The sequence below is a fragment of the Chionomys nivalis genome, chromosome 2 (genome assembly GCF_950005125.1).
Source record: "Chionomys nivalis chromosome 2, mChiNiv1.1, whole genome shotgun sequence".
Taxonomy (NCBI): Eukaryota; Metazoa; Chordata; class Mammalia; order Rodentia; family Cricetidae; genus Chionomys; species Chionomys nivalis.
Window position 1 is genome coordinate 80,648,123 of NC_080087.1, and position 15,310 is coordinate 80,663,432.

At 50.9% G+C, this 15,310-nt stretch overlaps 1 protein-coding gene across 2 annotated transcripts in view; it reads right to left on the reverse strand.

Annotated features, from left to right (window-relative positions):
• Axl (AXL receptor tyrosine kinase) overlaps positions 1-8,992 on the reverse strand; it is a 28,082-nt gene extending 19,090 nt beyond the window's left edge. The window contains exons 1-5 of one of the 2 annotated variants that reach the window (XM_057761748.1): positions 8,473-8,992; positions 7,296-7,521; positions 6,929-7,029; positions 5,833-6,009; positions 3-83 (exon numbers count right to left, since the gene is read on the reverse strand). In XM_057761748.1, the coding sequence (XP_057617731.1) occupies positions 3-83; positions 5,833-6,009; positions 6,929-7,029; positions 7,296-7,521; positions 8,473-8,536 (649 nt within the window). In that variant the 5' untranslated portion in view covers positions 8,537-8,992. The remainder of the gene's footprint in view (positions 1-2; positions 84-5,832; positions 6,010-6,928; positions 7,030-7,295; positions 7,522-8,472) is intronic. The other variant, XM_057761747.1, reaches the window with a different exon arrangement.
• Between the last annotated feature and the right edge of the window lie 6,318 nt (positions 8,993-15,310).

The window sequence follows — 15,310 nt, forward strand, 5'->3', positions numbered from 1 at the left end:
ACCTGTGATAGTGGCTGTGCGGGAGGTGGTGACACCCTTGGCATTGTGGGCTTCACAGGAGAAAGAAGACGTCTTGTTCAGGCCTGGGGAAGAATATGAGAAAGTAATCTAGTGTCACGTGGGGGAAGGAGAGACCCCAGGCTATGCTGAGCCCCCACACCTTGCTTGACCTGGTCAGGTCAGTCCAGCCCATCTACTCCGCATGGAGTGGAAGTGCAGGGGAAAGAGAACAACATGTTAGGAACACGGATTCATTTCCCAGACACCAGTCTTATGCCTCACTACCTGAATGCATGAACAGACATGGCCTATGCAGGCTCACATAATTACACCGTCATACCCAGACAGTGGTCCGCACAGCCACATACACACATATACAGGTACACACAGAAACACACATGCTTACATACATATACGCAGACACACACACACTCAACTCACACAGACTCATTAAGACACACGAAGCGCTCACATCTGCAGAGCCAGACGGTACACACCTGTCATTTCAGATAATTAGCAAGCTGAGGCGGGGGGATCTCAAATTCAAGCCTGCCTGGCAGTGTGAGTACAGGACTCAGTCTCAAAATTAGAGAGTAAAAACAGACTGAAAGGGGCTGGAGAGGTGGCTCAGTGGTTAAGTGCACTGACTGCTCTTGCAGAGGACCTGGGTTCAGTTCCCAGCACCCACATGGCAGCTCATGACTGGCTATAATGCCAGTACCAGGGGATCCAATGCCCTCTCTGACCTCCATTATCACAGCTTGCATGTGGTCCACACACCTACACTCAGGCACATACACATACATATAAGAGAAATAAATAGCGTAACGAAAGCAAGATTCTGGATGTGACTCAGTGGTGGAGTACTTTCCCACGGTGTGGAAGGCCCTGGGTTCAGTCACTATCACTGCAGAGAAAGGGAGCCGGACCCTTGCACACATGTACCAACATATCAACTCATACTCACACAGGCCTACACAGATTTCCAGAGAGACACAAACAATGAACACACACTTAAGGACGGACGTGTGTGGTGTGTACAAGTGTTTGCTCATTGGTGAATTTGTCTCCGACACTTGCTTTCTCTTCAGTCTGCTACTGACACGCTGGCCTTCTGGTGTTTCTCGGTTTCTCTCTCTGTCTCTCTCTCTCTTTCTCTCTCTGTGTCTGTCTCTCTCTTACACACACATGCAAACACACACACAAACACATGTACGCACACACAGTCTTCCCATGGGTACCTATCTGACTTCTCCCTCCTTCCTTTAGGCTTTCTTCTTGGATGACACACCTAAGCTAGTTACCCTGTCCCTGACTAGTCCGTGTAGAATTGAAACCTGCCTCCATATCCGCCCTCTCCCCTGCTTTGCTGTTCCCACCTCCCCATTGCCAGCATCCTTCATAGGATGCCCAAGAACCATATTGCTAAGGACCCTCCCTCAACAGACTGTCCATTCTAGGAGAGCAGGGATCATCTGTTTAAGGAACCCTATGGTGGCAGCCTGGCCTGGCACACAGTGGATGCTTCACAAATGTCTGTTGAATGAGTGAATGAATTTTTTAAAAGATTTAGTAGTGTGTGTGTGTGTGTGTCTACCACACGTGTTCAGGTGACCTCAAAGGCCAGAAGAGGGCATGGGATTCCTAGGAGCTAGAAGTACAGAAGGTGGTGAGTTGGCCCTTGTAGGTGCTGGGAACTGAACTCGGGTTTTCTACAAGAACAGCAGATACTCTTATTGGCTTAGCCATCTCTCCAGTTCGACTGCATCTTTCTGATTAAGTCCAGGGGCTTTGTGCATGGTAATTCAATCCTCTACTCGGGAGCCACACCCCCAGGTCCTCTCTGATGAATTTAGATAGATGCCCACTGCTAAACTACAACCCTAGGCTTCCTTTTGCTTTTTCTTTGAATTTCCCAGACTGGCTTGAGCAGACCCTATAGCTCAGAAGGGTTTTGAACATGTAATTCTCTTGTCTCAGCACTTGGAGTAGCTAGGATTATAGGCAGGCAAAACTAAGCCTGAGAAGCAAATGAACTCATGTGTGTGCATCTGTGTTTGGGTGTGCAAGGAAGAAAGAGGAGATTGTATAATGTAACAGGCCTGTAAGCCAGTTAATATGTTTTGAATAAATGTCTTTGTTTCTCTGGGAGAGACTTGTGGGCCAAGGAGCTTGTCTGAGTCCCTCCCTCATTTTTGTCTGTTTGTGTACCCACCCCTTCTGTGTGTACACCTGTGTCACCACCATGCACACACACACAAAAGTACAAATACAAACACCCCAGACACAAGCATGCAAACACACAGATTTGCATTGCCCATTTGTGCAAGGTCCCTGATACACGCATGTGAGTGTAAAAGGTGAGCGAAGGCCCTAGTATTGGGCCTGCAATTCTGAGCGTGGTGGATGCGGATGTGCGTGCGTTTGCCCATCTGTGTTTCATGGCTCGTGTAAGTCTGGGGACATCGTGTACTTGTGTGATTCTGGCATCTGCATTTGTGCGAGCGCGGCGTTCCCTCCACCTGGTATTTTGGAGAGTGGCCTCGCTAGTCAGACACAAAGTTTCCTTTTCTCGGTCAGCAGAGGGAGTGGAACTGGGGAAAATCTGTCTCGAAGGCCGGAAGGGGGTGGGCAAGGAAGCGCCCTAGCCGCGGCTACCCGGGAGGAGTGCGTTCCCGCCAAGGTCAGGTGCCCGCGCCGCAGCCCCCGCGGCCTGAGAAGGGATGCGTGCCCCAGTAAGGGCGGCTGGTGGTTGCCAGTGCTGGATCGTATCCAGCCACCTGGCACGTGGGGACCACTACGCGGGAGCTGGCGCCACAGGCCAGCCGGAGCAGCCCCGGGGCAAAGCGGGGGGGGGGGTGTTCTGGAGCTCGGTTTTGTTCCAACCGCAGCATTCCTGCCCCCGCCTGAGTCACGGGGCGCCCCCCACCCTCCACTTCCGGCCTGTCCTGGGGGCATAGCCTGGGATTCCCCATTCTCATGTCCCAGAGGCTGCAGCTCAAATAAGGACTCTAGGATGAACCAAGCGGTCTGGGACCCCTCTCTCCTCCTGCACTCCATTGCTCCACAAGAGCCTGTGGACTCCAGATGTGTTTTCCAGATGTACTGCCCCGCCCCCACCCCATCCGCTCACCCCCACCCTTGGCTATTCCAGGGGAATGAGAGATGGAGAGAGAAGAGGACACGCCCTGACTCAGATAGAGAGGGACAGAGGCATACACACACGCACAAACTGACAAAATTCCTTCACAAAGCACCCTCCCCTCCCCCCACAGTGAATCACTCTTAAATACACAGGGGCCGTTATTAGCGCGAATATAAACACAGGAATGCAGCTCTGGCTAAGCTATACACCATCCACAGGGCGGATGCTGTCCCAAACACAGTGACATAAATGCCCTGGGACTTACTTGTAAACACATGTGGGCTGATGATGAGGCTAGCTCCCCCCCCCCACATAAGCCAATCAATGTGGGGAGGAACACATAAATACACAATCCAACCTGCACACATCCACTGTAAACACCTGGCCAAATAATATACATAGACGTTCACGTTGACAAACAAATCTCAGCAGACTGCGCACTGAGCACCAAACACATGTCAACATTGACAAGGACAAACAAATACTACAAACTAGGAAGTAATAAAAGTTAATATTAACCCCACCACCACCACATCATACCCCCGAGAGACAGGGTGGAGAATACCAAGCCTTTATCCCTGCCAAAACACAGACGCAGACAGATGGGAAAACACAAGTATTGCGTAGCCACGCCGGCCCTCCGTGGAGACCGCAAGACGGGGATGTTGCCACATACGTATGGGTTGGCGCAGATGTATGGGTGACAGGTGAGTGCCTGGGGTTCAGTCACCAAGAATCAGGGGGAGTTAGTACAGGGAGACCCCAGAGAGAGCAGAAGCCTGCTATAATATTCTGCTGCGAATCTCAGCCTCTTTGTTGCTCTCTCTTTTGTACATACTAAGACACAGAATTCATGCTGACAGTCATACTTTCCCTTTGGCAGTCAATAAGAAACACATCAATTTAGTCACACAGGCCATCTTATCTTCCCTCTCCCTTTGGAGACAGGGTCTTGTGTACTCCAGGCTGGCCTCAAACTTGTTATCCTCCTGTAGTTCAGGGATTACAGGCACACGCTGCCATGCCCCATGTGACCTCACACCAGGACAGTGACCCACAGGTGCACTCCCGTGAGCCGATGTGTTGCCTTAATACACAAAAGTGCTCAAGCTAGCCATATGGTGTCAACAGCTCTGGCCTCCACAGTGTCAACAGTCGTGGACACAGAACACAGAGGGAAAACCAGTAGCCGGTACTAATATTTAGTGACACCCACAGGAACACTCAGCCACAGAAGCTGGTCCCCAGTAAGACATACTCTCCTACAAAGCAGTCGGTGCTGATGAATACGCTGATTCAGGCGGGCAAGGCTACATGTGTAGATGTCCCCCTTCCCCAGCAGACATGTTCTGAGTTCTTCACCTCTCTGCAGGTGCTTCTGATCTGCTCATAATGTGCTGTTATTCACACGAGACCCTCTCACACTTGTGTGCCCCATTACTCCCTTCCCCTCTTCTTGTCCAGCCAGGCTGACTCAGGCTCCATTCCTATTCCTACCAGACCACTCAAGCCACAGGCCTGAGTCACCCCTCTGGGGGCCAGCACACTCATCACACTTCCTTGCACACTCAGGACTCCCAGAATGCTAAGAATGTGAGTCCTTCCCTCCACACCGAAGGACCCCTTCTCACCTCCCGAGGGGCAGCAGGTGAGGTTTTTAGGAAGCTGTTACTCTTAGGGTTTGGCTGCCTCCCCGATGAGCTACCCCCATGTGTAGTTCATCTTCCTCTATAAGGGGACATTCTATGCGCAAGGTCTCTTCAGTGTCTATCAGTGTCTCTCCATGCTGGGTCACTTTGGTGGCCTCTTCTCTTTGAGACAAGGTCTTCTATAGCCCAGGCTAGCTTCAAACTCAGAATGTAGCCAGAGTTATCTTTGAACTTGATATATAGTTGAAGGTGGTCTGGACCTTCAGGTACTGCTGCCTCTGCCACCCAAGTGCTAATGTTACAGGCATACACCACCAAGTATGGAGTGCTTTGAATGGACTTAGGCAAGGGCTTCGTGCATGCTAGGCAAGCATCCTGCCGACTGATCAGCACCTCTGCCCTTTGCTTTTCCTTATCGACAGGGTCTCACACTGTAACCCAGGCTGCCTAGAATGCACTATGTCATCTAGACAGACCTCAGACTGCTGAAAATCCTTCTGCCTCAGTTTCCCAAGTTCTGGGATTATAGATATGAGCCTTCATCTTGTCTTCTCTAATTTTCCTTCTCTGTGGCTCACTTTCTCTCCCTCGTTCTACTTTGGGCTCTGTGTTCCCAGGAAACCCCAGCTGAGCAGAGACCTCCTCCCATTGGTTGAGGTCCAGGGGACACTTCAGGGCAGGAGGTGAGCAGGTCAAAGGAGGAAGTGGAAGGAGGTGGTTGTTGGTTAGTTCTGATGCTCTGCTTCGGTTAAGGGCTAACAAAGGAGCAGTAGGCCTACACACTTAGGCCACTGAACAGCTTAGAGGAAATTTGGGACAAAGAATGCTATTCAGAGAGAGAGGCTAGGGTGAACAGAGAGAAGCTGGGGTGAACAGAAACATACACAGAAAAACAGTGAGAAAATGTTTGAGAAACAGAGGGATGGAGAGCAGACAGATGAAAAAGTCACAGAGAGGAAAATAAGACAGAGAGTCAGAAACAGGGACAAGTGGACAGCCACAGTGATTGATGGGCCCCTGTTCTACTCTTGGACTCACCTGGAGCTTGCAGCCTGTGCTGAGAGCTGTGGCCTATGACAGGGGCCAGGGGAACAGCATCTTGAAGCCAGAATAGGTTCACGGGTTCAGGCGGTCCCTGGGCTTGGCAGCTTAGGTTGAAGGGGGTGTTGGCCGGCACAGCTTTATCCTCAGGCTCCTCCAGAAAGTATGGGAGACCTGGGCAGTTGGTGGTAGAAACTGAGTTCCCCTGAACTTCTCAGGGACCAGATTGCCATTAGGATATTGGAAGTGCTGAACACTAGACCTACCCTGCAGGGTCTTTGACTTTTCCCTTATTCTGATTCCTTTATGATTCTATGCCTAGGACCATGCTTCCAATGTCTGCCTGACCACCTTGGGCAATATCCAGGGCAGGGCATGTGAGAGTCTCACCTCTTCTCCTGTTTTTTTTTCTCTTCCTCCTCCTCCCCTTCCTTCTTTTCTCTCTCTCTCTCTCTCTCTCTCTCTCTCTCTCTCTCTCTCTCTCTCTGTTTTTTTTGTTGTTGTTATTTGTTTTTTTTTTTTTTTTTTGAGACAGGGTTTCTCTACACAGCCCTTGCTGTCTTGTAATTCACTCTGTAGACCAGGCTGGCCTTGAACTCACAGAGATCCTCCTCCCTCTGTCTTCTCAGTGCTGGAATTAAAGGTGTACACCACCATGCCTGTCTCTTCTCTTTTTTGAGACAGGGTCTTGCTATATACCACAGATTGGTCTCAAACTGCAGATCCTCCTGCCTCGGCCTCCTTAAGGTGGTGCTTTATGTGTGTATCACCATGCCTGGGTTTCCTTCTATCATTTTTCTAATGAAGAAATTATGTCCTTGGCATGATGGGAGCATTAAGTCACATGTCTCTGACCCCTAGCATATCCTGCTTCAAGTATATCTGCTCTCCCAGGACATCCAATATCTCCCCAAATGCCTTTCCCTCTGGGACATAGGATTTCCCTTAGACCTGTTCCCAACATAATTTATGCCCCCCCAAGCCTCCTCAACCCCCATGATTCCCTACATCTCTAGGCTTTATGTCCTGATGGAAAAACTCTGAGTTCTCTATTACCCACCATGCCGTCAGAAGCTCTGACCCGAGAACTCACCTTCCAATCCTACATAGCCCGGCTGAGACACGAAGGTCCGTCCTCCCAGGTGCACCATACATTGGTACTTTCCTGCATCTTCAAGCTGCAGGGATGAGATTCTGGAAAGGAAGAGAAGGGACAGAGAGGTTCGGGGTCAGGACTTAATACCGGGAGGGTCAGCAGAACTGAAAGAGAGGGTCTGGACAGGAAACCCATAGAGGACTGAAATAGGCACTATTTTTAACTCATTTTTACAGAAGAGGAAAACGAAACCCGGAGATTATATCACAAGCTCAGGGCCACATGGCTAGTAAGCTGTCAAGCAGAGGTTCCCGGTCCAGGTAGAGTGTGCATGGAGACCGCTGGTCAGGGACAGGTGCCACACCTGAGCTGACTGACGACTTTCCATTCATCTTGCCAGTCTTCCCCCAGGGGCACCTGGGTCTGGGTGTTATCAGCCAGCTCTAAGATCTGTTCGTCTCGAAGCCACATGACCTCGGGGGGCTCCCCCTGAACCTGGAGCTCACATCGAAGGGTTCCTGTGAGTCCTCTGGCACCGGTGATATTCCCCGGGTTCCCCACAAATGGGCTGTCAGCCTCGGTCTGTGTGTCTGTTGGGGAGATGGTAAGGAGTGTGTTTAGGAACCCCACGGTCCATTGCTCCTCTCTTCTACTCCTTCTGTCTGCCCACCACTGCCAGGACCCTACATAGTTGTAGAATGATCTCAGGGGAGGGGTGGGAGTAGAGGCATTGGGGGAGGATGGGAGTCTTCCCAGGGGACTGAGGTCCGGCTTCCATCCCATGTCCAGTCTGCTGGGAGGAAGGCCTGGGATCTGGCAGCCTCCCACGCCCTGGACTGCCTGGCAAGGCCAGTCCCTGCCATTCCGGTCTCCAGGGACTTCACAGTCTGAACTGGGAGATAGAGGGAAAGAAAACGGAGCAGAAAAGCAAAGGGAAGGGAGGGAAGGGGGGAGGGAGAGAGGAAGAGAGGAAGAGAGAGAGAGAGAGAGAGAGAGAGAGAGAGAGAGAGAGAGAGAGAGAGAGAGAGAGAGAACTCCAGTAGGGTAAGAACAAGTGGTGGAGGGGGACGGCAGTGACAAGGGGGCCCCAGGACTCCCAAGCCCCCCTTCTCCAGCCTGTCTCTATGTTTGTTAGGGAAAGACACTTTCCTACCATCTGTCCTCCACCACCCCAGTTCTGTCTCTCTCCTCAGGACCCAGATTCATCAGTCCCCAGCCCTCCCTTAGCTTCTTCCATCTGTCCTTCTGCCCCGTCCATCTTCTGGTCCTGACCCTCCCAGTTTCTGTTTCTTATCCTTCTGTTCCTCTCTCAGTTGCTTTCCTTACCCCTCCACCCTGCTCCGAGTCTGTTTCTTTCTGTCCCCGTCCCCCCCCCTCCCCGCGCGCCCATCTCCCGCAAGTCGGCTCTCTGTCGTCCCAAGGAAACTCCCTAAACCAGCCCAGCACCCCAAACACCTGCCAGCCAGCCCCCACCCCCTCACTCCCCCTGCCCTGTGTCCCATCAGCGGGTGTCACTGCCTCAGTGAGTCCCCATCACTCACCCTTAGGAGCCGCGTACCCCCAGCACCACAGCGCCAAGCACCAGGCCAGCGGGACCCTGCCCATCCTCAGGACACTACTACTGCAATCGATGCCAAACTTTCTTCCGAAGTTGATGGGCACCTCTCTCGGGAAGGGGGCAGGGCCGGGTTGTCCCCGGCCCTCCCCCCAGCTCTGGGCTCCAGGGATTTGGCACTGCCCGCCTGGCACAGCGGGAGCCCCTCGGCTGGCCCAACTCCTCCGCAGCTAGCTGCCTTCCCGGCTACCCTGCCTCATTCTCTCCCTCTCAGACTTCTTTCCCCGCCCCTGGCTCCCCCTCCGCCTCCGCCCACTAGGGCCTCAGCCCAGGGGCCATTGGGACTCGGAGGGGTTAACTAAAAGAGAAGAGTACTGGGTCGGCCTCATCTTAAAGGGGCCTTGGCGCCTTGGAGAGGGGCTGGGGAGGTGAAAGACCTTTGTGGTTGATGGTGGCTGAGGGCCGATCCTGGGCTAGTGAGTTAGGAGAATGGGCGCTGTCCCCCTGGACTCTCACAGGGTCTGGTAAACATTCCTGCAGAATTTCCACTCCTCTCAGTCCAAGACGCCCCCCCCTTTCGGGCCTCCACCCTCAGCCCAGCCTCCCAGGCCTCCCTTCACTCCCCTCACACAGCAGCTTAAACAAGGACATACACATTCTCTCTCTCTCTCTCTCTCTCTCTCTCTCTCTCTCTCTCTCTCTCTCTCTCTCTCTCTCTCTCTCTCTCTCTCTCGGCATTGACACAGAAGCTGGGACAGGTAGAGACACGCAGTGGCATGCTGCCTGCCCACATACGCCCTCACATGAGCTGGGTCAGGCGTTTGCGTGCTGGAGAAGTCCGACAAATGGAAGGGTCACTGCGGGATGGGCGGACCCTGGGTGGGGGCACGCATCTAAGGAGCCATCAACGCTCTCAGCCACGGAAGCCCACTTGAACACAGAAACAGGAATCCAAAGGTGGCTGCAGACTGGAGTGGGAATTCCACCTCTGTTCCAGCCATGTGACTATGGGTAGTGGGCAAATGCCCATCTTCCCGAGTCTCAGTGTGTCTAGCTGTAAGATGGGAATGAGGACAACCCCTGCTAACGTAGCAGGCCAGTGCGAGAATGATCTAGGTCAAAGTGCAGTGCAGTTCCTTGCACGTGGGTAGCCCAGCTGACAAGGTGCCCAGGATTTTTGGCATCCCATTGTCTCTCTTTGCACTTGCGCTGTTTGCTCCTTCCTCCTGGGGGGAACCTTGCATCCAGCCCTTGCAGATCTGGGGCCAGTTCTCTGACTCCCATGCAATGTCTACTGTGTCTCTAGGTGTTTGCCATAGAGGGTGTGTTCAGAAAGCCTCTAACATGTAACGCTCTTCTCCGTTAACCAGGTGGCTGCTTGATTGGACCTATTTATGTACATACATACAGACAGACATGATTTATTTATTCTTATTTTATATATATTGGTGTTTTGCCTGCATGTATGTTTGTGTGAGGGTGTCAGATCTTGGAGTTACAGACAGTCCTTAGCCACCATGTGGGTGCTGGGAATTGAACTCAACTCCTCTGGAAGAGCAGTCAGTGTTCTTAACCACTGAGCCATCTCTCCAGTTCAGGAACTGTTTTTGATGACCTCAGAATGCTGTGTTACCTCCTGGTATCTCTCCTCCTTGACCTTTCTCCACATCCGCTACTTTCTCCTCATTCTGTTCTCCCTCCCTGCAATCCATCTCTTGCTTAGGATCTGGAAGGATGTTTCGGAGACAGACCCCACCCCTTAACCATGGCTAGCCCTGTCTGACATCTAGCCATGATTCCCCAGTGCCCTGAGGATTAACTCCAAGCTCCCCGACTGCCCACTCAGGGCCCTAACCCTAACCATCATTCTATTTGTGTCTCATTTTAGTGACTGGCCCAGCCTCGGACCCACCCACCTGTCTGGACTTGGGGTCCTAGGAGCACTGGATGCGGGTTATATGGAGCTGGCATTATAAGGTTCCATGAAGAACTCAGTTTACAGCCTCTCTCCTACTTGACTCCCTTTCCACAACATCACCCTCGTCTCGTCCTCTGCCACCTGGATCCCAGCTGTGGTTTTGGGTGGCCTAAGTCTATGAGTCCTTCCACCATGTTTCCCACTTAGCAGTCACAAGGTGTTTCCCAATCCCACATCTGACCTTTTACCTCTCCCATCCCCTCTTCTCTCCCCGCCCCCCCCCCCCCAGTCACATTCCCACTTGCTGCTTTACAAAGACCTCTCCTACCCACCGGACCCTGTCCTCTGCTCCCTGGCCAGCTTTCCTCTTCCCACCCCAGACCTTCACTTCACAGGCCTTGGAGCATCCTTCTGTAGCACGTTGTCCTGAGTCTCTACAACCCCATCTGTCTTCCCCCCTCCCTACTGTTCCAACCCCTCCACTCTAGCTCCACTCTCACAATATGCTGTTCACGCTCAGCGCCTTTCTTTTTCCTCTTTTGAGTTGGTCTCCCTATGTTGACAAGGCTGGTCTCAAACGCCCAGTCCCCTCACTTCAGCCTCCAGCGTACTGGGTTGATAGGCGTGCGCCGCCACACCCAGTTCACCCTTCTTTGTTTTCTTTGGCAGCATTTCCCGTGGATTGTCACTATGGGTTCCTTGGATGATCCTCTGTTTTGTCTCTTCTCTCTGACTTGTGGGCTCTGGGAGGACAGGTTGGGGATAGCTCAGATGTCACTGTAACCCACGGAAAAGGCATGCCACACAGCATTGCTAATAAAGATGGCATCTCTAGGGTACAGAAGTCCATCCCAGGGCTGGGGATATGGCTCAATGGGGAAGTACTTGCTGCGCTAGGGAGCTGACTCCTTGCACAGCAAGCACTATGCACAAGCCTGGTATGGCTGTGATAGCCTGTATCCCTAGCGGGGATGCATACGGGTGCATCCCTGGGGCTCACTGGTGAGCCATTCTAGCTGAAACTGTGAGCCTCAGGTTTCATGAGAGACCCTACTTCAAAGAATAAGGTGGAGGGGCTGAGGAAGGTGACTCAGCAGTTGAGAGCACTGTTCACATTCTGGAGGGCATGTGGGTTCAGTTCCCAGCACACACTACCATCTGGTCCAGAGGGATCTGGCGCCCTCTGCTGGCCTCTGCAGGTACCAGGCACGCACGTGGAGTGCAGCCCTACAAGCAAACAAAACACATACCCACATTTAAAACACAACAACCCTTAGCAAAAGTTAAATAAATAAAATAGAGTGGATAAAGAGGAAGATGTTTGATCTCTACCTCTGACCTCACACACATGCAGGGGGCACGTGTATCCTGTGTATATGGAGGCAGGCACACATACACATATATGTGTACACATCACACACACACACTCCACACAATTTTTTTTTCACATCCTTGTATAGATTCATTAATGTCAGTAGGAATTCATGTCTAATTTAAGCCTGTGAAGCCAGTCGCTGAAGGGCCTGAGAGGCTGTGGCAGGAAAAGAAGCTGGCAAATTCAAGGCTAGCCTTTGCTATATAGGGAGACCAGCTCACAGGATCAAAACTATCAGCCAGGTGTGGTGTACTATTGTGGTGTCCACCCACAATCTACAGCACCTGGGAAGCAGAGGCAGAAGGGTCAGGAGTTCAAGGTCATCCTCAGCTACACTGAAAGTTTGGGGCTTGCCTTGGCTATACGAACCCTGTTTCAACAACAAACGACAACAAAGTATTTGTGCCTTGGATGTGGCTTTAATTTGCCTTCAACTGAGTTTTAGAAAATGAAGATGGGTGCCAGAGAGTTGGCCAAGCAGTTAGGATCACTTGTTGCTCTTGCAGAAGACCCAGGTTCAGCACCCACATGGCGGCCGACAACTGTCTGTGACCCCAATCCCAGGGATCTGATCTTTTCTTCTGAACTCCAACAGTCATGTGCTGACAAACGTGCGAGCAAAACACTCACATACATGAAATAAAATTAATTTAATAGTAAAACTTTAAAAGTTAGAGACAGATGGACAGAAATGCCTTTGGCACTAGGAGTTGAGATCATGGCAAGTCAGTCTTTGCAGAGTGCCTATTCTTTATTTATTTATTTATTTATTTTTTTCGAGACAGGGTTTCTCCGTAGCTTTTGGTTCCTGTCCTGGAACTAGCTCTTGCAGACCAGGCTGGCCTCGAACTCACAGAGATCCGCCTGCCTCTGCCTCCCGAGTGCTGGGATTAAAGGCGTGCACCACCACCGCCCGGCAGAGTGCCTATTCTTGCTTTTATTAAAAATATTCATGTATTTTCATGTGTATCCTTGTGTGTGTGTGTGTGTGTGTGTGTGTGACTCTGTCTCAGAAACACCATAAATAAGTAAAAGACTTCAGTATCTCTGTGTACCATGAGGGTGCAGAAGCCGCAGAGGTCGCAAGAGGGCATGGGAGCCCCTGGAACTGGAGTTCCAGATGGTTGTGAGCCCCCTTGTGGATGCTGAGAATTCATGTGCCCTTAGCTGTTAAGCTACCTCTTCAGCCCAGGATTTCCCATTCTTTTTTTTTTTTTTTTTGGTTTTTCGAGACAGGGTTTCTCTGTGGTTTTGGAGCCTGTCCCTGAACTAGCTCTTGTAGACCAGGCTGGTCTCGAACTCACAGAGATCCGCCTGCCTCTGCCTCCCAAGTGCTGGGATTAAAGGCGTGCGCCACCACCGCCCGGCTGGATTTCCCATTCTTAAGAGACAGAAAAGCAATTATACAAGTATTTCTGAGGAAGTAGCTTGGACCGTGAGGAAGAGCTTAGGGGAGTTCCCATTCTTAAGAGACAGAAAAGCAATTATACAAGTATTTCTGAGGAAGTAGCTTGGACCGTGAGGAAGAGCTTAGGGGAGGGAAGAGCAGGCATGGGAGTATTATGTCTAGAGCTGTGGCTAAGGGGGATTCATGGAAGGAAAGGACATTGATTGACAGCACAAAGATGCCCTCAGTCAAACCAGAATATAAACAATTACACAGGGCAAGTGACCCAGTTTGTTTAAAATATAAATAAGTGGAGGGTCATCCCAGCACTCAGAAGATGGAGGTAGGAGGATATTGCGTTTGAGGCCAGCTTGGGCTTCATAGCAAGACTGTTAAATGTAAAATGAAGTAAAATAGGATCAGTGAGATGTTTCAGCATGTATAGGCAACTACTCCCAGCCTGAGTTCAATCCCTGGGACTCACATGACAGAAGGAGAGAAGCAACACACACACACACACACACACACACGTAATAAAAAGTAAAGACTAAATTAAATGAAGCGGAATTTTATAAGCAAAATGATGGAGAATGGCTGCAGATTTTAAAAACCTGAGACACATATCAAATGAGACTGGGATTCTATTTTTTTAAACAGTTTCCTTCTATTGCCTGGTGTGGTTTAACCTTTAACCCCAGAACTCAGGAGGCAGAAGCAGGTGGATCTCTGTAAATTTGAGACCAGCCTGGTCTACAGAGCAAGTTCCAGGACAGCCACAGCTACAGAAAAACCCTGTGTGAAGAACCAAACCAAACAAAAAATTTGCTTCTATTTTTCTGTGTGTGGGTGTTTTGCCTGCACCATGTGTGTGCAGTGCCCACAGACACCAGAGAGGGTGTCTAGAATTATAGATAGTTGTGAGCTGGGTTCTGGGAATTAAACCTGGGTCCTCTAGAAGAGCAGCTTAGTGCACTTAACTGCTTAGCTGTTTCTCCAGTCCTTGAGTTTTAATTTCAAAAGTCTAAGAGAGGCGCGGTGACACAATCTCAGCACTTGGAATATGGAAGCAGAAAGATCAAGAGTTCAAGGCCAGCCCCAGTGACACAGTAAGTTTGAGGCCAGCCTGAGCTACATGAGGCTTTGTCTCAAAACAGAGTGGGGCCAGAGCAACGCCTCTCAACCTTTCTAACACTGCAGCCCTTTAATGCAGAGGTGCTGCATCGTAGCTGCAGTTTTGCTACCGCTGTGAATGGTGATGTAAACGCCTGCTATGTGACCCGCAGGTTGAGGACCACTGGACTAGAGCAATCACTTGCTGCTCTTACAGAGGACTGGGGTTGAGTGCCCAGCACTCACCACCTTTATCTCCAGTGTCATGGGATCCAGTGCCCTCTTTTGGACCCCACAAGCACCAGGCACACGTATGGCACACATATATACGTACAGGTAAACTCATGCTCCCCAAAATTTCAGATCTGTACCCACATCCAGGGACACCAAATAGACAAACTCAAAAATCAATATATTCCCAGCCTGTTTAATATAAGGCCAGTGACATGGCTCACTGGGTAAAGATGCTTGCCTCTAAGGCTGGCAGACTGAGTTTGATACTTGGAACCCACACAGTGAAAGCAGAGAACCGACTTCTGCAAGGTGTCACCTGACCTGCACATTAGCACCATGGCATGCGAATACCCACACCCCCTTCCAGCACAAAATAAATAAATGTAAAAGAGTGAACGCAGAATCCCTTTGTGAGGCCACCCTGACCTGTCTGTCATGATGAGGGTCAGAGTGAGTCACAAGGTTCTACTTTTCAGAAATAAACTTTAGCCGGGTGTGGCGGCTCATGCTTGTAATTCCAACATTCAGGAGGCTGAGGTAGGACACTCACTGTAGTCAAAGGCAGCCTGGACTACATTGTGAGTTTCGGGTTAGCCTGGGTTGTAGAGTGAGACCCTGTCTCAGAACAAACAAAATTAGGGGCTGGAAAGATGGCACGATGTTTGAGCACTTGCTTCTGTTGCAGAGGGATGGAGTTCAACACCAAGCATCCAAGCTGGGCAGCTCACAAACCTCCAGTAACTTCAGCTTCAAGGGATCTGACGCCCTCTGCTGGCCTCTGCAGGTACTGCACACACATG